Below are 20,762 nucleotides of genomic sequence, written 5' to 3'. Positions count from 1 at the left end.
CCCAGAACTTGCCGCTATTTTTATTCGTGTGTCTTGGCAGTCCTCGCCTCCTTTTCTTCGATGAAGACGGCCAGATCAGCGAGCTCTCGCGGCCAGCTCTGCGCTACTAATCAGATGGCTCCCCCGTCCATTGCGCGGCATGGCCCCGGCGCATCGACGGCGTGGTACCGCGGCCGGGCGTTTACGCGGCTGCTCCTCGGCGGCGTCCTGTGTCTGCTCGCCCTCGTCTACCTCTCGGCGTCGTCGTCGTCGGCCGCCAGCCGGTTCCGCCAAGCCTCGAGGCCCTACTACCGACCATGGTCCAGCGGCAGCCACGTCCGTACGCCCAAGCCCAAGGCGGCGTTTGTCGTCCTGGTGCGCGAGCACGAGCTGCACGATGTGCTCCTCACCCTCAAGGAGATCCAGGTCGCCTTCAACGACGACGTGGGCACCGGCTACGACTTTGTGAGTCTTGTCTGAACTCTTTCAATCTGCATTGCCGCCAACTGACCATGTTTTTCTCTCTTTCGAAAGGTCTTCCTGTCCGAGACGAAGTTCACCGACTACTTCAAATCGCGCGTAGAGACGTTCCTGGCCCACCGTCCGACGAAGCCACGCGTCCGCTGGGGCTTCGTCGAAGACAAGGACTGGAAGATGCCCGAGCACATCGACTACTACCGCGCGCAGGCGGCCATGGAAGTCATGGGCAAGAGCAACCTCATTCCCTACGGCGGGAGCCAGACCTACCGCCAGATGTGTCGGTGGGTTCCTGCGTCTCTTCTTCACTTGCATTCAAAGACACCGCCAGGCTGACTGCGAAAGAGGACAGCTACATGTCCTACCCCATCTTTGAGCACCCGCTCGTGATGGAGTACGACTACTACTGGCGCCTCGAGCCGCACACGCGGCACTTTTGCGACCTCACCTCGGCCTACGAGGACGGCCAGTGGGTCGAGCGCGATCCGTTCCGCTACATGCGCGGTGCGTGGCTCATCCTAGACTGCTGTCCTGCTGATTGGGAGCTGACTCTCACGCCTTGGTGCGCACGTCTCGCCCGCAGACAACGGGAAAAAGTACGCATGGGTGCTCTCGCTGCTCGAGTACAAGACGACGGTGCGAACACTGATGGTCCACGTCCACCGTGAGTGCTCCACGCACACCCTCGACGGCGCCAGTTCTCGTGCTGACGCTAGCCTTTTCTTACTTGCCCACTTGGTTGCTTCATACAGGATGGAGAGACGCGAACAGACACCTGATCCCAGAGCAAAGCTCCTTTGATTTCATCTCCGACGACGGCAAGGCGTACAACCTGTGCCACTTCTGGTCCAGTGGGTGTCAGTTGAGACATTGTGCAGCACAGGAGACTGACTTGCCGGTTTGTGTCTTGCCAGACTTTGAGATTGCCGACCTGTCCTTCTACCGGTCCGAGGCCTACCGCTCCTTCTTCCACTCCCTCGACCGCGCCGGCGGCTTCTTCTACGAGCGTTGGGGCGACGCGCCGGTGCACACGATCGGCGCCGCGATGCTGCTGCGGCCCGACGAGATCTGGAAGGTCGACTATGCCGGCTACACCCACCCGCCCTACATGACGTGCCCGCGCGACGCCAAGCTTGCCAGCCGGTGCGCGTGCGACCCCCAGGCCTCGTTTGAGTACGACCGGTCCAACTGCGAGGCCAAGTGGGACAAGATCCAGGGCAGGAACACGACGGAAATCATCCTCGACATCAATCGGCAGCGCGGCGTGCCTGAGCAGAACTGGACTAAAGAAAACCCCGTCAGGGTGCTGCCGCCGCAGCGGCTGATCAAACCGCCGTCGCAAGCGTAGGCATGACACTGACACACTCTCGTCGAGGAGGTGTGGATGTGGAGAGAGACTAATCCATAATGAAGCAGTACTATTGGGACAAAAGCGCAATGACAATCTAATAGAGAAATGAGAGCGACGAGTGAGCTCAGACGTTGCCTGTGGGAATCCTAAACATCTGCTCGGCGAGGCTTCTGAGCTCTTTTGAGGCCTCGTCGTCGCCCGGGTGCGTGCGGAGGGCCTCGAGGATGGTGTCGTACTGCGCCTCGCTGACGTTGCCCCGCGCATACAGGTCGATGCCTGCGTCGGTGAACCAGGTGGCGGTAAAGTAGGTGACGATCCAGACGGGCTCGCTCGACTGCTCCTGTGCCTGCTCGTCCAGGAAATTGTCGCTGAATGCGAGAACCTGCCAGCGTGAGGTAAAGGGCTTGAGGAGCCAGTAGCCGCGCCAGAAGAACGAGGCGCTTGATGGAGGTGGTAATGAAACAAGAGTCAGCCCGTGTCTCTCTCGCTCAGGCTAATCATACTGACTGGTTGGCGCCCGAAGTGTCGAGGCGGTTGCGGCCGCGGATCATGCTCTGCACCTCGCGGCGCGCCCCCTTGCCCGGCAGGTGCGTGCCCGCCTCGTCGAGCTGCTCGTACCAGATCTCGTCGGAAAAGTCGAGCTGGCCCGCCTCGGCGTCGGCGCGCGGCAGCGTGTGGGGCGTGTAGCGACACAGGACGTCGCTTCGGTTCTTCCAGAGCGCCAGACTGGAGCCGATGATGGTCCAGTCACCCATGAGCGTGTCGTAGGGAAACTTGCCTGCGGCGAGGTATGCCGACTTGTCGCTCGTCTCATTGGCCGCCGAGGACGTCGAGAGTTCGGCCGGCGGCGTGTTCTTGGAGAAGATGGAGAAGCCTCGTGTGGTTGCCATCTTGCCTTGTAGCAGCTAATCGTCGTGGTCAGGAGTGAGTGCTCCATGCCTATCGGGAGGCGCTGATTTTAAGCTCATGGAGAATGGCCTGATCTGAGCGAGGCAGGCGGCCCGAACGCACGCACGCAAGCGCACACCACTACTGCTTCTAATTATTGCACTGATTGAATTTTATTCTTCTTTTTGTTGCAAGCTTGGCAAAGAGGGGGAAAGAAGCAGGGCAAGAGATCACGCCTGCTTGAACTTGTTGAACTCAAAGAGGCCCTCGCGGTCCTTGACGTTGAGCTTGAGCTCGGCGAGGATCTTGCTGCCAGACTCGAGACCGGCGTGCATCGTCTGGCCAGCCTGGACGGAGCCGACGCCCTTGGGCGTGCCGGTGAGGAGCAGGTCGCCCGCCTGGAGCGTCATGATCGACGACACATGCTCGATCAGCTGGGGGATCGGGAAGATCATGTCCTCGGTGTTGCCGTCCTGGCGAGTCTGGTCGTTGACCTGGGAGGAAGAGAAAAGCACAATCTCGTCAGCGTAGGAGACGGGCAAGGAAGAAAGGGCAGCCTGTCATTGCGTTTCCCCTTACCTTGAGCCACAGCCGCACGTTCTGCGCATCGGCCACCTTGGACTTCTCAATGAAGCTGCTGACGGGGTTGAAGGTGTCGAAGCCCTTTGCGGCGGACCAGGGCAGGCCCTTGCGCTTGGCCTTGTCCTGCATGTTGCGCGCCGTCATGTCAATCGCCAGCGCTGTAACACGGCGCACGTCAGCGTCTGACTCTTTGGAGAAGGAGACAAGAAAGAGACCCACCATAACCGCCAATGTGGTCTTCGGCATCAGCCGCACGAATGTCGCGGCCGTCCTTGCCGATGACGACCCCCAGCTCGACTGCGTGCGCGACAGGTCAGTGTCCGAGCTGAGGTCTGAACTGCGCGAGGTAAAGACACACACCTTCATAGTGGCAGTCGACGCCCTTGGGCACCTCGACGGTATCGCCATCGCCAATGTAGCTGCTCGTCGGCTTGAGGAAGAAGAAGGGCTCCGTGGGCACGGCGTTGTTAAGCTCCTTTGCGTGGTCGGCGAAGTTGCGCCCGATGCTAGCGTCGCAAGATGGGCGTCAGTCAGCCTCCATCCTTCCCCCTTCCGACGCCGTTTGTAGGAAGCATGCGGCACTCACGCGACGATCTTGCGCCCTGTTGTGCGAAACGAGGATGCCATGTCTTCTCTACCTCTTTTTCCCCCGCGTACAACAGGTGTAAATTGAGTCTAGAGAGAAGAGAGTCACACTTTTTCTTTCCTTTTCCGGTCCCGGTGTGTGTGTCGGCCTCGGCGGGTCTGTCTCTGTATGCAGCGTGCGCACGCACTATTTCTAATTTTCCACCCCCAGCCGGCCGGCGCGCGCGGGTTGCGGCGCGTCTCTGCCACTTTTTGCATCCGTCAGACCAACAAAGTCGCAGCGACGAGCAGCAGGTCATCTCCCCCCTTTTCTTTCTCTCCACATCCACGCCATCACAATGTCATCCGCAAGAGGGCCTTCCAGCGGCAACGGCAGCAGCAGCAGCAGCAGCAGCAAACTCGACGACTCGGAGCCGAGATCGACATATGTCAACGTGCAGAAGCAGCTCAAGTACCTCTTCTTTGGTGGCCTCGGCCTTTGGTACTGGCAGGTCGATGTCCATCTCCGGGACGCGCTCGAGGCGCCTGGATGGGGCCGGTGAGTCAATGCAACCGAATCCTGCGTATGAATGAAAGGAACTGACAATCCAAAACAGGCATCTGGCCGTGCTCTCGCTCGCGCTCGTGGGCACCACCATTGCCCTCTTCGGCTACTTGATGCTCCTCCCTGCACGAGGAAGGGAGGTTGACGTGAGTCTGTCTTGTCCTAACCACTGAATGCATCTTCAGAAACGCTGACCAGTGCACGCGGAGCAGTTCATCGAATGGAACCGCGACGAGCGGCTGCGAAAGGTGATCCCGATCCTGACTGCATGCATCGTCGGCGGCTTCGTCACCCTCGTCATCACCCTGAGCCCGCTGTGCGCGTGAGTAGCGTGACTCTTACTTCTCTTCTGCTAGGACTACAAGCACTAACGATCAGCGCAGTCCCTCGCCCCCCTCGCCTGCGCTCTCGCAGCGGCTGCTCGAGGCCACGCAGGCCGCCGGTGGCAACCTGCAAAAGGCCTCATCGGGCATCCAGCTCCTCCTCACCGACGCCGCCCGCTCCCTGGGCCTGGCCTCATCGAGCCAAGCCTCGTCGTCGGGCAGCCTCGACGTCGACGTCAAGTCGCTTCTGCGCACCCTGCGCCTGCCCGACGGCGACGCCCTCGCCGGCCGCCTTGGTGTCTCGCCAGACCGGACAAAGACGCTGCTCAGCACCCTCGACCGCTACCAGGCCCGCGCCCAGGCGTGGAAGGAGGGCAACCTCAGCGTGCTCGGCTGGACGGGCGCCGTCATTGGCAGCGGCTCCACCTTTGTCACCGTCTTTGGCGCCATGGGCCTCCTCGGCCTCTTTGCGCCCCGCCCTGCCGCCAAGGCGAAGCGCCACTCGCTTTGATCCCTTCTCCTTTCCTCTCTCTCTCTGTCTCTCCCTTCTCTGCTTGTACCCATACCACTCCGCTCCTCTCCATCCTCAAGGACAGCTTCTTTGTGTCCGCTGAGCCTTCCGAATCCTGGTCTTGCTAATTGACGATGTCTTTTGTCTGCGTTCACCACCTTTCTCTGCACCACTCTCTCCAACGAGCTGCTGAGAGACTCTCTGCCTGACACTCTGCTGCTGTGTCTCTGATGGCGGATCATTGTATTAATCGCTGCTAAGCCTATGATACTCTGCGCCCGTCCGCCAGTCTTGCCAATGGGGACGCACCCTCGCTCTTCGCCCTTTTCTCTTCCTTCCTTTAGTTGCTCACGAAGCCACACGAAAACTCAACCCTTGTCTTTTCCTCCCTTTTTCTCACTTCAGAGAGGCAGGTGACACACAAGACTGGCACCGAGCCAGCCTGCCTCAAATGACCTTCTTCTGGCCATTCATGTTGCCCTGCTCCAGCTCCTTTCTCGTCTTTGCCTTGGACGGCGCGAGATAGGCGCGAATAAAGAAGCGCGCAAACAGGACAAGCAGCGGCTGTTCAAATTTCACATTCTACCAGTCAGCAGAGGCATGTAGAGAGAGAGGAGGAGGAGGAGAGGGAGCGGGACTCACAATCATGTAGAGGGTGTTGGCGTGCAGGGCCAGCGCAGCGCCCTGGCGGTCGAGGCAGACGGACGCGTCGGACGTCGCGAGGCGGGCGCGCGCATACGTCGAGAGCAGCATCTCGTTTGGCACTGCGTCGGCGGCGGCGACAGCAGCGGCAGCCTTTCGGCCAAAGAGGCGTGCAGCCAGCGTCCATGGTTTTGAGGCTGCCGAGGCATTGGCGAGAGAGGTGGAAGAAGCAGAGGCGAAGAGCGACGCGGGGAGCAGCGTCGAGGTGGGCGTGCGTGCAAAGGCTGCGGCGAGCCGGATGGGGTCGAGGAGCAGGAAAAAGTAGACGTTGGTGAGGAGAGTGCCCGAGGCAATCTGGGCAATCTGCAGCGTCGTCAGGTTGCGCTTGAGCGCCTTGGGAAATGGCCAACGCATGGCCGAGCAGAGGTAGTAGGCGTACATGGCCGTGTGGACGGCCGAGTTGAAGACGCAAAACACCCAGACGGGCGTCGACTGGAACCGGTAGGCGACCCACATGGCGAGGAGTGCACCCGCATGGTGGTAGCTCTGCAGGTTTCCAATTGCCCGGCCCTTGAGATAGAGTACGAGCGAGTCGATGACCTCGTAGTACTTTGAGAGGTAGAAGAGGTAGGCCCACCGGCCCAGGTATGCGTGGTTCGTCGGCATCGCGCACAGGGCCAGCTTCACTCCCTCGTGGCCCGCCGCGGCGTAGCCCTGCCAAAAGAGATCGGCCACGACGGGGGCCATGAGGAGAAAGGTGGCCAGGCTGTACGCGCACAAAAGGGCATTGTGCAGCACGATGAAAGCGCGAAGCAGCGTGGACCACGCGCCCTTGCCCCGTGTCCAGTCGCGCGGGGCCTTGTCATCGCGCAGCAGCGCATTGGCGCTCTTTGCGATGAGGTAGTAGGCCAGCGAGAAACTCAGGGGCCATGCGACGCCCAACGACGCCTCGTAAAAGGGGCGCGGAAAGACGGCCTGAAGCAGCGGCGAGGAGTGGGCAAAGGGATAGGCCGGCAGCGGCGTCCGTTGCACCACTTGCAGGTAGCTCCCGCCCAAGGCGTCGTCCAGCGGATACCTCATTCTGGCCTCTAGTCCAGCCTCGGACTTGAGGGGGGGATTGGGGATGGTGGTTTATTCTTTCAGCAGCCCGGACGGTTCCATTTGCATCACCATAAGCTTGCTGCAGGAAATTAGCTGATGGATTGAAATTGCTCGGACATGTTTGCCCGGTTCCCGAGGACCCTCCACTCGACGGCTCAAATGGGCCCACTAGTGCCGCCGAGCTACCGATGGTCTTTGGAAGTCACCAGACTTGGCCTCGGCGCTTTTGCCGTGTGTGATGCACTCGCCTTTGGCGTCGGGCTTCAACAAGAGCGAGGGGCAGAGCGAAATTTGAGACGAGGCTGTACTTAGAGACCGGAAAGATTGGATGCTTTGGCGCCCCGCTGATAAGCCGGCAAGGGCAGACGGCCAGGAAGATGGGCCAAAGCGCACACTTGCTCTGACGACGACGACGTCGGTCATTGCCGGTCCCTGCCTGTCCTGGGCATGAACTACCATCACCTGTCGACGTTGCCGTCTCCACGAAAGCGCCGTCGGGGTTTCTTTGGACCCTTTGGCTGAAGCCCCCGCGTCGAAGAAGTTCCTGGAGCCAGTAAAAAGAAGGCTTCGGTCGGGTTTCTCTATTTTCCCCCGCGTAGCGTTTGGGCAGGTTTCGCAGCAGAGATACGGCAATCTCTCTTCTTCTCAGCCGCTTTCCTCCTTGATCACCACAACCACCGCTACGCCGTACGGGAGAGAGACACAAAGAAGCCATGTCGATGACATACGATGCCAACGCGCCGGCTATTGAGCCGAGGCCAAACCCGCCGCTGTCGGACAGCATCATGGAGATGTTCTCGCTCAAGGGCCGCGTCGCCATCGTCTGCGGCAGCGCCTCGGGCATTGGCCTGGCCGTGTGCGAGGCCTTTGCAGAGGCTGGCGCCGACGTGGCCATGTGGTACAACTCTAACGACGCCGCCATTGCGCGCGCCGCCGAACTGGCCAAGCGCTACGGCGTGCGTGCAAAGGCCTACAAGGTCGGCGTCACTGCGTATGAGCCGGTGCACAAGGCTGTGGCCGACGTCGTGGCTGACTTTGGCAAGCTCGACATCTTCGTCGCCAATGCTGGTGCAGGCATGCCCGGCGGCATCCTCGAGCAGTCCGTCGACGACTGGCACAAGATCGTCAACATCAACTGTGGGTAGAGGGCAGCTGATGTTTGAAAGAGAAAAGACTGACATCCCTTCTGCAGACCACGGCGTCTTCTACTGCGCAAAGGCGGCCGGCGAGGTGTTCAAGAAGCAAGGCAAGGGCAACCTGATCATCACGTCGAGCATGAGCGCCCACATCGTGAACGTGCCTGTGGACCAGTGAGTCACCCTCTCTCCTCCTGTCAAACAGACTCGCTCACTCGCGTCGAACGGTGCGTGTGATTGCAATTTGCAGACCATGCTACAACAGCACAAAGGCTGCCGTCACGCACCTGGGCAAGTCGCTCGCGCGCGAGTGGCGCGAATTTGCCCGTGTCAACATCGTCTCGCCTGGTTTTGTCAAGACGGACATGGGTGCTGCACCCCAGGTCCTCTCTGAGGCCTATCGCATGAGCGTCATGGGGAGGCAGGCCGACCCGAGGGAGCTCAAGGGCGCCTATCTCTACCTTGCCTCCGATGCGTCGACATGTGAGTGTTGTTCTCCTTTGCGCGCTCTCGTGAGTGAGCACATTGACTGATTTGCCTGCTTTGATTCTTCCTTGCCCTCAACAGACGCGACGGGCACGGACCTGATCATCGACGGAGGCTACTCTCTCCCTTAGCTTCCTTGCCCGCACCTTAAGCACCACGCTTATTCACTGCACTGCGATGCTCTCCATATAGATGCTGAGAACGTGAAACGAAGCCGATAGCAAATCTTATTACAAATTGTCTTGGCCTGCGTCGCTTGTGCTGCTCGCTTTTAGGCCCGCTTCTAAAGAGACTGCTAAGCTCCGAAAGCAGCGGAAGTATCCAATGTCTGTAGCGCTGCATCGGACTGGGTCTACTGGCCAGCTCTCCGAAGTGTCTCTGGCTCATTTATCTGGTTCCGTACCACGCTGCGCTGCATGCGTCGAATCGGGGTCTAAGAAAATTAATACTAGCGTTGCTTCCGGTTAATTGCACATTTCTAGTTTTTCTTTTCAGGTTGCAGTCCCCAGATAGCGCAACTCTTGCGACGATGGTTATCTGCGCAACCCGCCATGTACGGTACAGTCTCACACCCTACAGCTACAGCTGGAATAGGGCAGGAATTTGAAGACGGACTGAGACTGCAAACGCATGGTCGCATCATTGAGTCGTGTTCCTGCCTCTTCACCTCATCAATACCCTTTGTTAGACCTCTCTCTCGACCATTGCATCCCTTTCCTAACAGCTGCACCATACTCCCTGCCACATTCAGCGAAATCGGCCACAAAGTGTGTAGCAAGAACATGACTCGACCGGGCTCTCGCTTACGGCCCCACGCCACCGTGCTCGTCACTGGCGCCTCGGGCTTCATTGGCTCAGCCGTGACCGAGGAGCTGTTCCGGAAGGGCTTTGGGGTCGTCGCGACTGGACGCGAGCTGGTCAAGTTTGAGGAGCTGCGCGAGAAGTTTGGGCCCTCGCAGAGGTACACCGTCGTCGAAGTCCGGGACATGGAAGCTGACGATGCCTTTCGAGAGGCCATTCAAGGTTGGTTCTTTCTTCCCCTCTCGCTAAGGAAAGAAGGCTGCTGCTGAATGAACGATGGGACAGGCTGCTCGGCTGTGATCCACTGCGCGCATGACCTCTCGTGGAGCCGGGGCGTGGAAGAGACTGTCGAAGGAAGCAAGCGCGCGCTCTACAACCTGCTCGAAGAGGCGAGGAGGGCAGGCACAGTACGCGCCTTTGCGTATACATCGTCGAGGCATGCCTGGTTCAAAGCGCATGGCGACATGAAGGCGGAGCAGTATGTGGGCCCCGACGAGATGATTCATGATGCCTATGAGCGCGCTCTGGCGATGCCACAGGGTGATCACGACACGTACTACATGACCTGTGGGTGTGCTCGTCGCCAGCTTCTCATTTGACTCTGGAGGCTGACTTGAGTGGGAATGTCAAGACTCGGCAGCGAAGGTCGAGTGCGAGAAGCTGGCTCTTCAGTACGCCAAGGACCACAAGGTGAGGGCTCTCCCAAAGTCGTGCTTCCCTTCAAGCAACCTAATTCAAGTCACGCACAGCCGGGCTTTGTGGTCAACACACTGGCGCCCGACTTCACCATCGGCGCACCGTCAAACCCTCGCAGCCTGCGCTACTCTTCGCACAGCGTCCTGCGCGGCTTTGTCGAGTGCGATGGCGATCCCAGCTTCCTGCACGCCTTTACCAGCCCCGCGACATTTTGGGTCGCCATTGCCGACATTGCCGCCGTGCTCGTCGCCCTCGTGACGGACCCAGAGGTGTCGGGCGTGCGCATCCTGGGCGCCACGGGCCTGTTCTGCGGCGAAGACTTTCTGGACATTGCGAGGAGGTTCGATGGGAGGGATGTCCATGATAAGTCTCGCTCCACGCTGCAGAGGAACGAGGGCCTGCGGGCGCCAGAGGCCATCGAGGCCTTCAAAGCGCTCGTGCGAAAGCACTGCCAGAGAGAGCCAATCGACCTCAAGACATGTGTGCTCGAAAACATCAGACATCAACACAGTCTCGTCTACCCGTGACCCTTTTCTCCTTATTCTTCTTCTGTATAGTAGTAGTAGTAGAATCGCAATGGGCTTTCTGTGGACAGAGTGATGCTGGTAGTAGACCAACTAAGAAGGACTCGGGGTCCGCGGAATAAAATACGCGCGCGTCTTCTTTGATGAGCTAAATTGGCAAGCCTCTTTTCCCTTGTCTCTGTATCTCTCCGCACATCCAGGTATCTCTCCGCTATCAACCAAGCATTCCACAAAAGGAGACGATGTCGAAGCTTTCACCGATAACGTTTTCGAAGGAGGAGTTTGTAAAGGAGCTGGAGGGGCTCGCAAAAGCAGGAAAGGCGGCAGCGACGACATCGAGGGAGGTGGCTGAGATTCTGGACCAGAGCGATGCGCTTCGGACGCTGAGAGACGAGTACAACGTGCCGACGCTGGCTGACGTCGGTGCATCGGTGGCAAATGGATCAGGGCCTGGTGAGCTTCTTCGTTTCGATCTGCTCTAAAAGAGGCCCCCCACGCTGACACTCATGAGGCTCCCCTGCCAGACACGAAGGCGCTGTACCTCTGCGGCAACTCGCTGGGGCTCTTGTCAAAGACGTCGAGAAAGTACGTCGAGGAGGAAATCGATGCTTGGTCCAGAAAGGCCGTCTTGGGTCACTGGGACCACCCGTATGGCCGGCCATGGACGCGGTGCGAGGAGCGAGCCACGAGGCTGATGGCTGATGTCGTTGGTGCGTTATGTTCTCGAACTTGAGATCGGTTGAGGGAAAGAAGCTGACGAAGAGCACCACGGCAGGCGCCAAGCCGAGCGAGGTCGTCGTCATGTCGTCGCTCAGCTCCAATCTCCACACTATGCTCACTACGTTCTACAAGCCGGAAAAGGGCAAGCGGCACAAGATCCTCTACGAGGCCCGCGCTTTTCCTTCGGACCAGTACGCGTTGGCGAGCGCCGTCGCCCTCGCTGGCCTCGATCCCCGCGAGAGCCTGCTGGCCATCGAGCCGCGGGAGGGCGAGACGACGCTGCGGACAGACGACATCCTAGCCACACTCGAACGGGAAAAAGAGACAGCGCATACAATCATGCTCGGTGGCATCCAGTACCTCTCTGGACAGCTGTTCGATGTGCCGGCCGTGACGAAGCGGACTCGAGAGCTGGGCGTCGTCGTTGGCTGGGATTTCGCCCACGCGTTCGCCAATGTGCCTCTGGCCTTGCATGACTGGGACGTCGACTTTGCCGTCTGGTGCACCTACAAGTACGGATGCGCAGGCCCCGGTGCCATCGCCGGTGCCTTTGTCCACGAGCGATGGGGCTCGATTGGCATGCGGACGAGCATCGGCCGAGACGCAAAGGCCAAGCCCAACGCCAAGGGCGTCGACGGCCTTGTCCGACCGGCTGGCTGGTGGGGCCACGTCAAGTCGACGCGCTTCACGATGCCCGACTCGTTCGAGGCCATCACCGGCGCCGGCGGCTTCCAGCTCTCGAACCCGCCGCTGTTCGAGATGGCTTGCCTGCTCGGCTCGCTCGAGACGCTGTCCCGCGCGCCTGCGCTCCTTGCCGCCGACGGCAAGGCGGCCGCCGCTGCCGCTGAGGATGTCGGCTCCGAGTCGTACGGCCACGCCGTCGAGGCGAGCAGCGGTCCCGTGGGCTTCGGCCACATCATGCCTGCGCTACGCCAAAAGAGCCTCCGCCTCACCGCCTACCTCGAGCATCTCCTCCTCCAGCCCGGCTTCCTGCCGAGCAGCGCGCACGTGAGCATCGTCACGCCCGCCGACCCGCTCCAGCGCGGCTCTCAGCTCTCGATCCGCATCCCAGATGCACCAAAGCAGGAGCAGCAGGCTCCCAACGGCGGCGAGGGTCAGACAAACAAGGACCATGTGCCGCCGCCCATCTCGGCGACGACGCTCGTGGCGCGGGTGCACAAGCGCGCCGAGAAGCAGCGCGGCCTCGTCGCAGACATTCGTAACCCAGACATGCTCCGGCTGGCGCCCCTGGCGCAATTCAGCACCTTTACCGACGTCTTTGACGCCGCATCGGCCCTCAAGGAGGCCCTGGAGCAGGAGCTTTAGTCAGACACACACACACACATACTTAAAATGAGATCAGAGCTGCAATCAATGTGACTATTTTTGCCATTCACGAGCCCTTCCACAGCTCCACCTCGACCCAGTTTGAGTAGTTTTCCATCGGGCCCAGCACGGTGTCGTGGCCCTGGAGCGCATCGATGAGCTCCTTGTGCAAAAAGGTGGCGTGGGGCATGCCAAATTCGAGAAAGGCGGCGCTCCTCTCGGCGTTGCCCTCTTCGTCGGCGCCGGCGCCCGTGCTGCCCGTCTCCTCTGCCGAGCTAGTTGCTGCTGCTGCTGCTGCTGAATGGAGCGTCTTTCGGCGGCCACCGCTCTGCGAGGCAGGTGCAGGCGACGGCGGCTGGCCGTTTGCGCTGTAGAACTGCACGCCGGCTTGGTTGGTGCGAAAGACGAGCGAGAGGTGCGTGTCGGGCGCATGGAGGATGCAGCGTGTGAGGTCGGGGCCTTGGGTGTTCGTCATCATCGATGGATGTGCGCCGGGAGGTGGCGGCGTGAACGTGGGGAAGCCCCAGACGTAGAAATGGTCAAAGCCACCGTCGGGCATCCTGGCCCCCACGCGTCGGCCCAGCCCGTGCTCGCCTGCCTCTGCCAGGTCGTGTGCGTCTCCCGCGGCGATGTCCGCCAGCTTGCCCGTGGGCAGCCCGCGTCCGTCGGTCTCGAGACGCCGGATCCCAGGGCTGTCCTCACCAGGGTACGCAATGAGCCGGATCGTGTGGTCGTCGATCTTGTTGCTCTTGTCCTGCTTCTGCTTTGACGAAGCACTCAGGTTGAAGCCCCAGTGCTGGGTGAGGTTGACGGGCGTCGCCTTGCAGTCGTCGAGGATGTGTGCGCGGTACTCGACGCGGAGCGTGCCGGCGCTCCGCCCGAGCTTGCCGCCAATGTCGTCGCCGCCGGCCAGCTGCGGCGGCATGCCCCGGACAACGAGGGCGAGGCGCGCCTCGATGCGGAGCGCGCCCGGGAAGCCGTTGGACCCCGCGGGCGAGGTGACGGCAAAGATGGCCGACGACGAGCCGGGCGTCGAGGGCGACTCGGAGCCAAAGAGGCGTGACGACGACGAGGGCACGCGCGACCAGACCAGGCGGTCCAGCGGGCCGGCCTGCGGTGGCACGGTCCCCACGGGGATCGAGGGCAGTGCGTCGGCGCTCTCGGGCCCGCCGTGGTGGCAGATACCGTCGCCTCCTGTTGTCACATTAGGCATCGCAAGCATGTCAGATCTCATATCCACCAACCGGCTCTTGTGCACCCACCCCATTCTGGCAAGCTGATGGTTCCACGTCCACCAGGGAGCTCGCTCTCGCCCTTTGGAAGTCGGTTGGCGTACCGGCCCACGACAGGCCCAAAGAAGCAGCGGCCCTGGGTGTGGTGGTCCTTGGGCTCCTCGGGGCCCGTGATGACATCGTGCGTCTCGGCCGTCGACGGGTCCGTAAAGAGGATGCGGTGGATCGTCAGGCCATAGGGGAGCACATGGACAGAGAGCGGGAGGCGCGGGTGGTGCAGCACCGTCGGCGCAAAGGGGTCGATCAGCGTCATTCTCGTCCGTCGACTCGGGCGGCCAGGAAGGCGTGGAGGATAGATCGTCACAAAAGTTTAAATTTAGAGCGAAGCTCTGAAGCAACGGTTCGCCGATGTTCGATGTGCTCATTCTCTCGTGTTAGAATGGAGCTTCAAGGTTTCGATACATTTGCTGCAGCTCTCTTCGGTCCGAGGCCGCCCGTCTCAGAGCAACAGAGACTGAAAGCATGCCCGTGCTGCTGCCGTCGAAGCAACAAGCAGGAACGATGGCGAGCCCAGCGTGCGAGTCACGTGCGCGACCAGGGCGCTGCACCAGGCCATTGCGGTGAGTGTCTTTTACGCTGGCTGGGTCTGTAGACCGTATCAGAGGCTTACGACTGAGGTTTCACCGTCTTGGTATGAAAAGGAAGAAATTCGGAAAGTCATTTGCATTGCAGAAGAGGAACGAGTAAAAGAGGAGAGAGCAAACAGGAGGAGTCCGTGGGCTTGGCTTGGCTTGACGACACCTCACTCGGACTTGGACGAGGCGCTGTTCTGCACGGCCTGGACGACGTTGGACTGGGTCGCGTAGAAGCCCTCGGCGTCACCCGAGGCCAACGAAGAAGCTCCCTCAGGCAGGGCCCCATGGCCGACGCGGGCAAGAGTGTCCCTGCGCGATTCCCACTCGCGACGGCGGAGCGTCGTCTCCTCCTCGCTGCCGCGCCACAGGGCACGCTCGAGCACGTGTCGGACAAAGGCGCGGGCGACGCCATAGGTGTGCTCCGAGGCCAGTGCCACGAGAAGGGCAGCAATGAGGGCGCCCGAGGTGCCCGATGTGGGCAGGAACGAGGGCAGGAAGTTGGAGAAGCTGAGCGGGGAGCGGGGCGTGTGCGCAGGGTCGTGTGGGTAGACGATGCTGTCGACGAGCTTGCCGGGCGTGGTGGTGCCGTTGCGGAACTGGGCGGGCGACGGGTGCAGATGGGTGCGCATCGTCGTCTCGTATGGCGATGCGCCCGGCGCGCCCGAGGGCTGGAAGAGAAAAACGAGGGCCGAGTTGGACATGGCGGCCAGCCAGGCAATGAAACCCAGCACCTCGAGCCAGGGGCCAATGCTCTCGGCGCGGACGGGCACCGGCCGGCGTGCATTGATGCTGATCTTGAGCGCGTCGGAGCGCAGCTCAAAGAAGTTGTTGATGAAGCCCATGACGGGCGCGAGGGGCCAGATGACGGACCAGAGGACAATGTAGCCAAACTGCGTCGCCATCTCGGCATAGTCGCCAAACGTGTCGTACGGCGGCAGCTCCAGCTCGTCCTGGACCCGGTCGAGGAACTTGTCCTCTGTCGAGTCCCCGCCCTTTGCCTTTTCATTCGCACTCTTCTTCTTGGGAGACGACCTGGACTCGCGGAACTCGTTGACCTTGCGCAGGATGAAGGGCAGGCCCACCTCGGTAAAGGCATTGATGACCTGGCTCGTCGTCAGGACAGCAAACAGCTGGGCGTGCATGCGGCTCGGGTTGATGTCAAAGTGGACGCCGCCGTCGCTGCGGAGCTCAATGTCGCCGCGCTTGGCAGCCTCGGCGATGCTCTGGGAAAAGAAGCCGCGGCTGACAATGTAGTCCATGATCGACTGGCCAAAGGGAATGTAGACAAAGGCAGACAGCGTCAGGGCGCCGTAGGCCGTCACAGCCTGGAGGGCAAACATCTTGAGCGTCAGCGACGATTCGTGCGTCCGCTCGCTGTAGTGGTTCTGTAGGTCATTCTTCTTGTCAGCGTTCCATGCAAGAGAGTGGAGGAAGGAGTGAGACTCGACGTACCTCCCAGCTGGTGAGGGCAGACGCAGTTGCCTGCCAAGCGGCCATGATCTGAGGAACGCAGACGACAAAGAGGGCCGTGGGAATCATTGGAACCATCGACTTGCCTGGCCCGTCCTGCAGGGGCTTGTGAGCAACAGAAGCGGCCACGAGGAAGAAGAGCTAGGAAGATAGGACTCACATAGAGCTTGGTGACAAAGACCTCGGTGGCAAACATCGTCGTCATTGTCGCGCCCAGGACGGCGGCAAAGAAGAGCATGACGGGCACGCTCGTGACGATGCGAAGCTCCCTCCTCCACCACTCAAACACCTCATCGTCCTCGCCCGTGACGGGGTCTCGTCGCACAGAGACAGGCTTGAAGCTCTTGCGGCGATCGTCGACTTGGCCTACGCCGAGGGTGCCCCACCGCACGGCGAGCTTGCGCTCGCGCATCCGCCACAGCTCGACAAAGACGCAGGACCAGGCGACGAGGAGGAGCGAGTAGATGGGATGGAACGGCGCACCGGCAAACCAGAAGGCCAGGCCGATGGCGGCAATCGAAGAGAGCGACTGGAAGTAGAAGTTGAGGAAGCCAAAGTAGAGGGCGATGTGCTCGCCAAAGTGCGACCTGACAGCGTCGAGTCTGCAATGAGAAAGAAATGCATATTTGAGCAATGACATTCTCACTACTGTCTTTCCTCTGTATGGAAACACTCACTCTCGGACGCTGATGTTGATCATCGAAGACGTGTTGGACCACCGCTTGAGCCAGTCCTGGTTGTACTGGGGATCGTGCAGCGGCGTCATGTCGACGACATGGGGAAACTCGTCGGAGCCAACAATAACGCCGGCGCCAGGCACGCCCGACGTCACCTTCGGTGAGCGCGTGATGAGCTCGTACACATGGCGCACCCTTGCATATTTCCTTCGTCAGCTCTCGATTATCGACAGCTGTGCAAAAGGCGAGAGCCAATCCGTCTCGGACACTCACCTTTCGGCAGAAGAGAATGTCTGTGCTTGAGCTTTTGCGGCACCCGAGCCAAGCGACGAGGTGCGCGAAAGGCTACTTGTCGACGGCTCAAATGCAGTCTTGACTCCATGGAGGTAGTCGCCCAAGCTTCGATGAGCAAGTCACAGCAAATTCAGCATTCCTTCCTCATGTCCTCGAAAAAGAGAGAAAACATACCTCTCTGCTCTGCCGATCTTGACCAATACATCGTTGGACGCCTTGACGAAGACGAGCACCTCGCCGGTCCCCTGCTTGCCCTCGCGGCTCGTCACGGCGAGGCCCGTGGCGGAGAGCCGCTTGACGAGAAAGTTGAACTCCTTGTCGATCTTCGACGCCTCGTCCTGAGGCAGCTTGGCCTTGGGCGAAAGGTACTTTTTGGGCACAGCCTGAAAGACGATTACGAAATCGACGGTAGGGTCGCCGTTGTCCTTTGTAGGCGGTGCCGGCGGCAGGGCGTCGGAGCCCAGCGCGGGTGCGGCCTTGCTCGTCGACATTGTTTGCGCTGCTTTGCTGTTACTGCTACTGCTACTACTACTATCCTGGGCAATGACCCTGTTCATACCGCTGTGCGGATCTTGGTGGAGAACGAAGAAGCAAGCGAGCGAGCGAGGCTTGCCCTTCGTCTTCGCGCCTTCGTTTCGCGTCCGTGCATATCAACCAACTTCCCATGCCAGTGACGTCGTTTATCAAGCCACGTGCGACGTGTCACTGGTCACAACTCACGTCTCTAGGAACGACAATTTTTATTATGATTGGACGCAAAAGGCAAGCAGGTAATTACATTGATGGCTGTATTCATTTCATCGTCTACTTCTCGTTGAGGGCCTTGAGCATAGCATCGCGCAGCACCTTGTCATCGCCCTCCCAGGCCTTTCCGTATCCATTCGCAGCGGCGCGCTTCATCGTCTTTGACGTGACCTGGTTGTCCGTGTGGCCGAGCTGTGTGCGAAAATACGTTGCATGAGCATGATGACGGTGAAGAAGAGAGAGAGAGAGAGACAGATGGAAGAGGAGAAAGTGGGAGCAGGCAGACTCACAATCTGGAAGCCACGCTTGACCCAGAAGGGAAGGCCTCGCATTGCGGGCAGGATCCTCAGGGCTTCGGGCATGACCATGTCCTGGCTCAGGCCGCTCTCGAAAGCGCCGACGATGGCGCGGCCCACTTGGATGGGCATCAGGTTGGGCGTGAGGAACGGCATGTTGTGGTCCTCCATGCCGTCGGCCAAGGGCGTGTAGACCTTCGTGGGGCAGCAGACGGATGTGCGCACTTTTCGGGCGTGGTAGCTGGTGAGATTGTAACAGTGTCAGTGGGGCTCTTGCCACGAAAAATCCCGTTGCAGCACTCACCGAGCGTTGAGCTCGCCACGAAGGACCTCTTGGAAGGCCAGCGCGCCACACTTGGTCATGGCGTACTCGGACAACTGAGGCAACGACACTAATCACGGAAACCTCCGTTAGCTTCTTTCCCTTTCCGTCAATCACCATACGTGCCGACTTACTGTAGGCAGCTGCGCTAGCAACGCTGAGAATGTGTCCGTGGTTCTGCTTGATCATGTGCGGGAGGAACTCCTGGACGGTGATCCAGTGGGATAGCGTGTTGATTTTCCAGATTCTCTCGGCACCCGCGAGCGTCGTCTCGAGGATGAGGTTGCCCGAGGCGATTCCGGCGCAGTTCATCAGAATCGTGGGCTCGCCGTGCTTGGCGCGAATCTGGTCGGCAGCTGCCTTGACCTGCTCGGGCTTTGTCACATCCGTCTTGATATACAGGATCTCGGGCGCACCGGGGGGCGCAGGAGCGTAGAGGGGAGGGCCCATGTCGAGCACGGCAACCTTTGCTCGCCGCTCGTGCGACAGGATCTCGACGGTGGCCTTGCCGATGCCTGAGGCACCTCCCGTAATGACGACGACCTCCTTCTTCCAGTCGGGCCGGTCGGGCCGCCACTCGCCGTGGTTGCGCGTGTACCTCGTCAGGGCATTGCTGATGGACTTGACGGCGACGAGGATAAAGAGACGTCCGAGCCACTTGAGCGGCTTCGACGTCTCTGCAGAGAAGAGCAGGCCCTTGACGTGCTGCCAGTCGGTCAAGGGCGGGTACAAGCTCGGATTGTGCGCAGAGCGCCGGTCCAGAGCGTAGCCCAGGAGGGGAATGGCAATGAGAGCGAGCGGATGCAAGGCCGTCTTGTTGAGGAACTTGTAGCAGAGGTCCCAGGTAAAGGGCTCGCGGTACTTCAAGTCCGGTTTGCTCGGTTGTTGCGACGCCATAGTGGTGGTGGTAGTTGGGGAAAGACAAGGGTGCGGAAAGGCGAGGAATTAAGAGTGTACCCCTCTTTTACAACACGAAGCGTGCCTTCACTTTCGAGAGTCTGGAAAAGACGTACCGAGCTCCAAAAGCGGTGTGCGTCTTCGCTTCTCCACACTAGTCGCGTTGGTCCCTTCGCAAAAAAAAATCTGTGAAAGAGCGACTTGCGAAGGATCTGCATGCGAATTCAATGCACTACACTCTAACTGAGCATTGCTTTTGTGAAAAGTGCTCGCCCGTACTATTAGGGAGGTGTTTTATTCTTTGAGTCGCTCATTCTTCATTGCTCCTGACCCTTTGAAAAATCCACCTGAAGCTGGCGGGCCAATTACGAAAGCTCTTTCGGAAATCGATCAAGACACTCGGAGATTTTACACGCCGTGTTCGGCCAATCCTCCGTGTCTCTCGCACCCTCCGGCGCCGAGGCATTGAAAATTGCACCAAAGACATGCTGCATAAACCAGCTTCTCGCACCTTGTTCTGAGGCGCATGTCTATCTGAGGCTTTCTGTAGGGATTCACGTCGGAGCAGCGAATGGCGGACAGATCTGACACGAAATACACGTGGACGGTCCCCGTCGCCCAGCAAATGGGCGCTGCTGAGATACGGCGTCAATTCGCCAAATTTGCCGGCGTTGTGTTGCATTGTGAAGACGCCCTTGCGGAGATCCAACTTTGCGGTACGAGAAAGAGGATGAACACCAGCATTAGCAACGGAAGCATCTATGACCAAAGACGGGGTGCTTGAGTCACTTCATTGTCGACGGTGAGGCGAAGACTTGAGGAAAGGAAGTGGGCATGAGAGCTTCCTATACGCACAAATTTCAGTCACAGTGGCTCGCCCTGTTCTAGAGAACGCCCTTCGATTCTCGCTATGTCTGACGAGTGGGTTTGCGCAAGGCGTAATGGCGTCAAGTCGACATATCATGTGCCTGGCACGCCCAAGTATTGGTCCAGCCGCATCGCACCATATATCATCCATTGCCCAGTCATTTTTGAGCGACCCTCCCATCTCTCTTCCCATTACCTTTGTCTCTCTATTCGTGGTCTGGCACCACCTCATCGTGTCTCCGTTGACGATAAGTTTAGTTGTCCCTTCTCCCTCTCCTCCCTGAACAGCAAGTCTGTTCTCCTCTTCCCACACAGGCATGACGGTGGCCGGTGACGACCATACCTTTTCCCCAAGCGGTGGTACCATTGCTGACCATAGCCGCTCGGCCGGGCCGAGCAGCGAGGCATATGATTTCCGGACACCGCATCGACACCACCATCACCACCACCACCACCGCCATCATCACCACCATGGCCACCACAGAGACCTCGCTCATCGACAAGGCAGTCGCAACTTTCTCGATGAAGCAGCAGAGCGAGGCAGAAGAGAGATGGACATCCTCTCACCACAGACAGCCAACCCATCTCTGCCAGCTCCAGCTCCAGCTGTGAGGGCAGGCGGTGGCGCAGGCGGGCTGCAGGTGCCAGAGCAGTCG

The 20,762-nt window shown here is 59.9% G+C and overlaps 11 protein-coding genes across 11 annotated transcripts; 5 read left to right on the top strand and 6 right to left on the bottom strand.

Moving 5' to 3' along the window:
* The first annotated feature begins 18 nt into the window (after positions 1 to 18).
* On the top strand, positions 19 to 2,181 carry FA10DRAFT_133059 (nucleotide-diphospho-sugar transferase). Its single transcript, XM_025517989.1, has 6 exons — positions 19 to 444; positions 514 to 740; positions 809 to 960; positions 1,040 to 1,120; positions 1,209 to 1,307; positions 1,371 to 2,181. Exons 1-6 carry the CDS (start codon positions 61 to 63, stop codon positions 1,802 to 1,804), a joined length of 1,377 nt encoding a protein of 458 aa, XP_025376132.1. The 5' UTR covers positions 19 to 60; the 3' UTR covers positions 1,805 to 2,181.
* Positions 1,616 to 2,712, bottom strand: FA10DRAFT_267555 (hypothetical protein). The gene is made up of 2 exons (XM_025521958.1): positions 2,315 to 2,712; positions 1,616 to 2,247 (listed from the first exon to the last, which is right to left on the bottom strand). Exons 1-2 carry the CDS (start codon positions 2,695 to 2,697, stop codon positions 1,932 to 1,934), a joined length of 699 nt encoding a protein of 232 aa, XP_025376131.1. The 5' UTR covers positions 2,698 to 2,712; the 3' UTR covers positions 1,616 to 1,931.
* Positions 2,713 to 2,925: 213 nt separating this feature from the next.
* Positions 2,926 to 3,910, bottom strand: FA10DRAFT_252935 (hypothetical protein; the record flags this gene model as incomplete). The annotated part of the gene is made up of 5 exons (XM_025519667.1): positions 3,864 to 3,910; positions 3,638 to 3,783; positions 3,497 to 3,574; positions 3,275 to 3,435; positions 2,926 to 3,189 (listed from the first exon to the last, which is right to left on the bottom strand). Exons 1-5 carry the CDS (start codon positions 3,902 to 3,904, stop codon positions 2,926 to 2,928), a joined length of 690 nt encoding a protein of 229 aa, XP_025376130.1. The 5' UTR covers positions 3,905 to 3,910.
* A 51-nt stretch (positions 3,911 to 3,961) lies between these two features.
* On the top strand, positions 3,962 to 5,394 carry FA10DRAFT_267552 (hypothetical protein). Its single transcript, XM_025521957.1, has 4 exons — positions 3,962 to 4,400; positions 4,459 to 4,552; positions 4,619 to 4,728; positions 4,790 to 5,394. The coding sequence occupies exons 1-4, from the start codon at positions 4,201 to 4,203 to the stop codon at positions 5,238 to 5,240; spliced, it is 855 nt and encodes a 284-aa protein (XP_025376129.1). The 5' UTR covers positions 3,962 to 4,200; the 3' UTR covers positions 5,241 to 5,394.
* A 43-nt stretch (positions 5,395 to 5,437) lies between these two features.
* On the bottom strand, positions 5,438 to 7,053 carry FA10DRAFT_302328 (hypothetical protein). The gene is made up of 2 exons (XM_025525099.1): positions 5,883 to 7,053; positions 5,438 to 5,804 (listed from the first exon to the last, which is right to left on the bottom strand). The coding sequence occupies exons 1-2, from the start codon at positions 6,960 to 6,962 to the stop codon at positions 5,688 to 5,690; spliced, it is 1,197 nt and encodes a 398-aa protein (XP_025376128.1). The 5' UTR covers positions 6,963 to 7,053; the 3' UTR covers positions 5,438 to 5,687.
* Positions 7,054 to 7,198: 145 nt separating this feature from the next.
* FA10DRAFT_242245 (NAD(P)-binding protein) lies at positions 7,199 to 8,853 on the top strand. Its single transcript, XM_025519275.1, has 4 exons — positions 7,199 to 8,120; positions 8,176 to 8,293; positions 8,370 to 8,602; positions 8,687 to 8,853. The coding sequence occupies exons 1-4, from the start codon at positions 7,697 to 7,699 to the stop codon at positions 8,734 to 8,736; spliced, it is 825 nt and encodes a 274-aa protein (XP_025376127.1). The 5' UTR covers positions 7,199 to 7,696; the 3' UTR covers positions 8,737 to 8,853.
* Positions 8,854 to 9,248: 395 nt separating this feature from the next.
* Positions 9,249 to 10,690, top strand: FA10DRAFT_267549 (NAD(P)-binding protein). The gene is made up of 4 exons (XM_025521956.1): positions 9,249 to 9,628; positions 9,692 to 9,973; positions 10,038 to 10,096; positions 10,156 to 10,690. Exons 1-4 carry the CDS (start codon positions 9,388 to 9,390, stop codon positions 10,627 to 10,629), a joined length of 1,056 nt encoding a protein of 351 aa, XP_025376126.1. The 5' UTR covers positions 9,249 to 9,387; the 3' UTR covers positions 10,630 to 10,690.
* A 119-nt stretch (positions 10,691 to 10,809) lies between these two features.
* Positions 10,810 to 12,733, top strand: FA10DRAFT_302325 (kynureninase). The gene is made up of 3 exons (XM_025525098.1): positions 10,810 to 11,079; positions 11,151 to 11,336; positions 11,402 to 12,733. The coding sequence occupies exons 1-3, from the start codon at positions 10,869 to 10,871 to the stop codon at positions 12,670 to 12,672; spliced, it is 1,668 nt and encodes a 555-aa protein (XP_025376125.1). The 5' UTR covers positions 10,810 to 10,868; the 3' UTR covers positions 12,673 to 12,733.
* FA10DRAFT_267547 (hypothetical protein) lies at positions 12,704 to 13,619 on the bottom strand. The gene has a single exon (XM_025521955.1). The coding sequence runs from the start codon at positions 13,595 to 13,597 to the stop codon at positions 12,740 to 12,742; it is 858 nt and encodes a 285-aa protein (XP_025376124.1). The 5' UTR covers positions 13,598 to 13,619; the 3' UTR covers positions 12,704 to 12,739.
* Positions 13,620 to 14,261: 642 nt separating this feature from the next.
* On the bottom strand, positions 14,262 to 17,591 carry FA10DRAFT_267546 (DUF590-domain-containing protein). Its single transcript, XM_025521954.1, has 7 exons — positions 17,155 to 17,591; positions 16,960 to 17,085; positions 16,687 to 16,881; positions 16,170 to 16,611; positions 15,992 to 16,105; positions 14,607 to 15,924; positions 14,262 to 14,525 (listed from the first exon to the last, which is right to left on the bottom strand). The coding sequence occupies exons 1-6, from the start codon at positions 17,469 to 17,471 to the stop codon at positions 14,707 to 14,709; spliced, it is 2,412 nt and encodes an 803-aa protein (XP_025376123.1). The 5' UTR covers positions 17,472 to 17,591; the 3' UTR covers positions 14,262 to 14,525; positions 14,607 to 14,706.
* Positions 17,592 to 17,703: 112 nt separating this feature from the next.
* Positions 17,704 to 19,285, bottom strand: FA10DRAFT_267545 (NAD(P)-binding protein). Its single transcript, XM_025521953.1, has 4 exons — positions 18,477 to 19,285; positions 18,325 to 18,412; positions 18,015 to 18,261; positions 17,704 to 17,916 (listed from the first exon to the last, which is right to left on the bottom strand). The coding sequence occupies exons 1-4, from the start codon at positions 19,237 to 19,239 to the stop codon at positions 17,785 to 17,787; spliced, it is 1,230 nt and encodes a 409-aa protein (XP_025376122.1). The 5' UTR covers positions 19,240 to 19,285; the 3' UTR covers positions 17,704 to 17,784.
* Positions 19,286 to 20,762: the final 1,477 nt, after the last annotated feature.

This window comes from Acaromyces ingoldii (assembly GCF_003144295.1).
Source record: "Acaromyces ingoldii strain MCA 4198 unplaced genomic scaffold FA10scaffold_4, whole genome shotgun sequence".
In the NCBI taxonomy this organism is placed as follows: domain Eukaryota; kingdom Fungi; phylum Basidiomycota; class Exobasidiomycetes; order Exobasidiales; family Cryptobasidiaceae; genus Acaromyces; species Acaromyces ingoldii.
This window is presented reverse-complemented; position numbering and strand designations above follow the sequence as displayed.

What these genes read in the sequence shown, in the direction of transcription:
- FA10DRAFT_133059 (XM_025517989.1), top strand. Translation starts at nt 61, where the DNA reads ATGAAGACGGCCAGATCAGCGAGCTCTCGCGGCCAGCTCTGCGCTACT. An exon ending in ACCTACCGCCAGATGTGTCG is followed by an intron (nt 741 to 808) that starts GTGGGTTCCTGC and finishes GAAAGAGGACAG; the next exon opens with CTACATGTCCTACCCCATCT. An exon ending in TCCGTTCCGCTACATGCGCG is followed by an intron (nt 961 to 1,039) that starts GTGCGTGGCTCA and finishes TCTCGCCCGCAG; the next exon opens with ACAACGGGAAAAAGTACGCA.
- FA10DRAFT_267555 (XM_025521958.1), bottom strand. Translation starts at nt 2,697, where the DNA reads ATGGCAACCACACGAGGCTTCTCCATCTTCTCCAAGAACACGCCGCCG. An exon ending in GACACTTCGGGCGCCAACCA is followed by an intron (nt 2,248 to 2,314) that starts GTCAGTATGATT and finishes ACCTCCATCAAG; the next exon opens with CGCCTCGTTCTTCTGGCGCG.
- FA10DRAFT_267552 (XM_025521957.1), top strand. Translation starts at nt 4,201, where the DNA reads ATGTCATCCGCAAGAGGGCCTTCCAGCGGCAACGGCAGCAGCAGCAGC. An exon ending in CACGAGGAAGGGAGGTTGAC is followed by an intron (nt 4,553 to 4,618) that starts GTGAGTCTGTCT and finishes CACGCGGAGCAG; the next exon opens with TTCATCGAATGGAACCGCGA. An exon ending in ACCCTGAGCCCGCTGTGCGC is followed by an intron (nt 4,729 to 4,789) that starts GTGAGTAGCGTG and finishes CGATCAGCGCAG; the next exon opens with TCCCTCGCCCCCCTCGCCTG.
- FA10DRAFT_302328 (XM_025525099.1), bottom strand. Translation starts at nt 6,962, where the DNA reads ATGAGGTATCCGCTGGACGACGCCTTGGGCGGGAGCTACCTGCAAGTG. An exon ending in CCAACACCCTCTACATGATT is followed by an intron (nt 5,805 to 5,882) that starts GTGAGTCCCGCT and finishes AAATTTGAACAG; the next exon opens with CCGCTGCTTGTCCTGTTTGC.
- FA10DRAFT_242245 (XM_025519275.1), top strand. Translation starts at nt 7,697, where the DNA reads ATGTCGATGACATACGATGCCAACGCGCCGGCTATTGAGCCGAGGCCA. An exon ending in CAAGATCGTCAACATCAACT is followed by an intron (nt 8,121 to 8,175) that starts GTGGGTAGAGGG and finishes TCCCTTCTGCAG; the next exon opens with ACCACGGCGTCTTCTACTGC. An exon ending in GTGAACGTGCCTGTGGACCA is followed by an intron (nt 8,294 to 8,369) that starts GTGAGTCACCCT and finishes TGCAATTTGCAG; the next exon opens with ACCATGCTACAACAGCACAA.
- FA10DRAFT_267549 (XM_025521956.1), top strand. Translation starts at nt 9,388, where the DNA reads ATGACTCGACCGGGCTCTCGCTTACGGCCCCACGCCACCGTGCTCGTC. An exon ending in CTTTCGAGAGGCCATTCAAG is followed by an intron (nt 9,629 to 9,691) that starts GTTGGTTCTTTC and finishes ACGATGGGACAG; the next exon opens with GCTGCTCGGCTGTGATCCAC. An exon ending in CGACACGTACTACATGACCT is followed by an intron (nt 9,974 to 10,037) that starts GTGGGTGTGCTC and finishes GGGAATGTCAAG; the next exon opens with ACTCGGCAGCGAAGGTCGAG.
- FA10DRAFT_302325 (XM_025525098.1), top strand. Translation starts at nt 10,869, where the DNA reads ATGTCGAAGCTTTCACCGATAACGTTTTCGAAGGAGGAGTTTGTAAAG. An exon ending in GGCAAATGGATCAGGGCCTG is followed by an intron (nt 11,080 to 11,150) that starts GTGAGCTTCTTC and finishes CTCCCCTGCCAG; the next exon opens with ACACGAAGGCGCTGTACCTC. An exon ending in GCTGATGGCTGATGTCGTTG is followed by an intron (nt 11,337 to 11,401) that starts GTGCGTTATGTT and finishes GCACCACGGCAG; the next exon opens with GCGCCAAGCCGAGCGAGGTC.
- FA10DRAFT_267547 (XM_025521955.1), bottom strand. Translation starts at nt 13,597, where the DNA reads ATGCCGCCGCAGCTGGCCGGCGGCGACGACATTGGCGGCAAGCTCGGG.
- FA10DRAFT_267546 (XM_025521954.1), bottom strand. Translation starts at nt 17,471, where the DNA reads ATGTCGACGAGCAAGGCCGCACCCGCGCTGGGCTCCGACGCCCTGCCG. An exon ending in AAGATCGGCAGAGCAGAGAG is followed by an intron (nt 17,086 to 17,154) that starts GTATGTTTTCTC and finishes TGCTCATCGAAG; the next exon opens with CTTGGGCGACTACCTCCATG. An exon ending in ACATTCTCTTCTGCCGAAAG is followed by an intron (nt 16,882 to 16,959) that starts GTGAGTGTCCGA and finishes GAAATATGCAAG; the next exon opens with GGTGCGCCATGTGTACGAGC.
- FA10DRAFT_267545 (XM_025521953.1), bottom strand. Translation starts at nt 19,239, where the DNA reads ATGGCGTCGCAACAACCGAGCAAACCGGACTTGAAGTACCGCGAGCCC. An exon ending in CGTGGCGAGCTCAACGCTCG is followed by an intron (nt 18,262 to 18,324) that starts GTGAGTGCTGCA and finishes CAATCTCACCAG; the next exon opens with CTACCACGCCCGAAAAGTGC. An exon ending in TCAAGCGTGGCTTCCAGATT is followed by an intron (nt 17,917 to 18,014) that starts GTGAGTCTGCCT and finishes TTTCGCACACAG; the next exon opens with CTCGGCCACACGGACAACCA.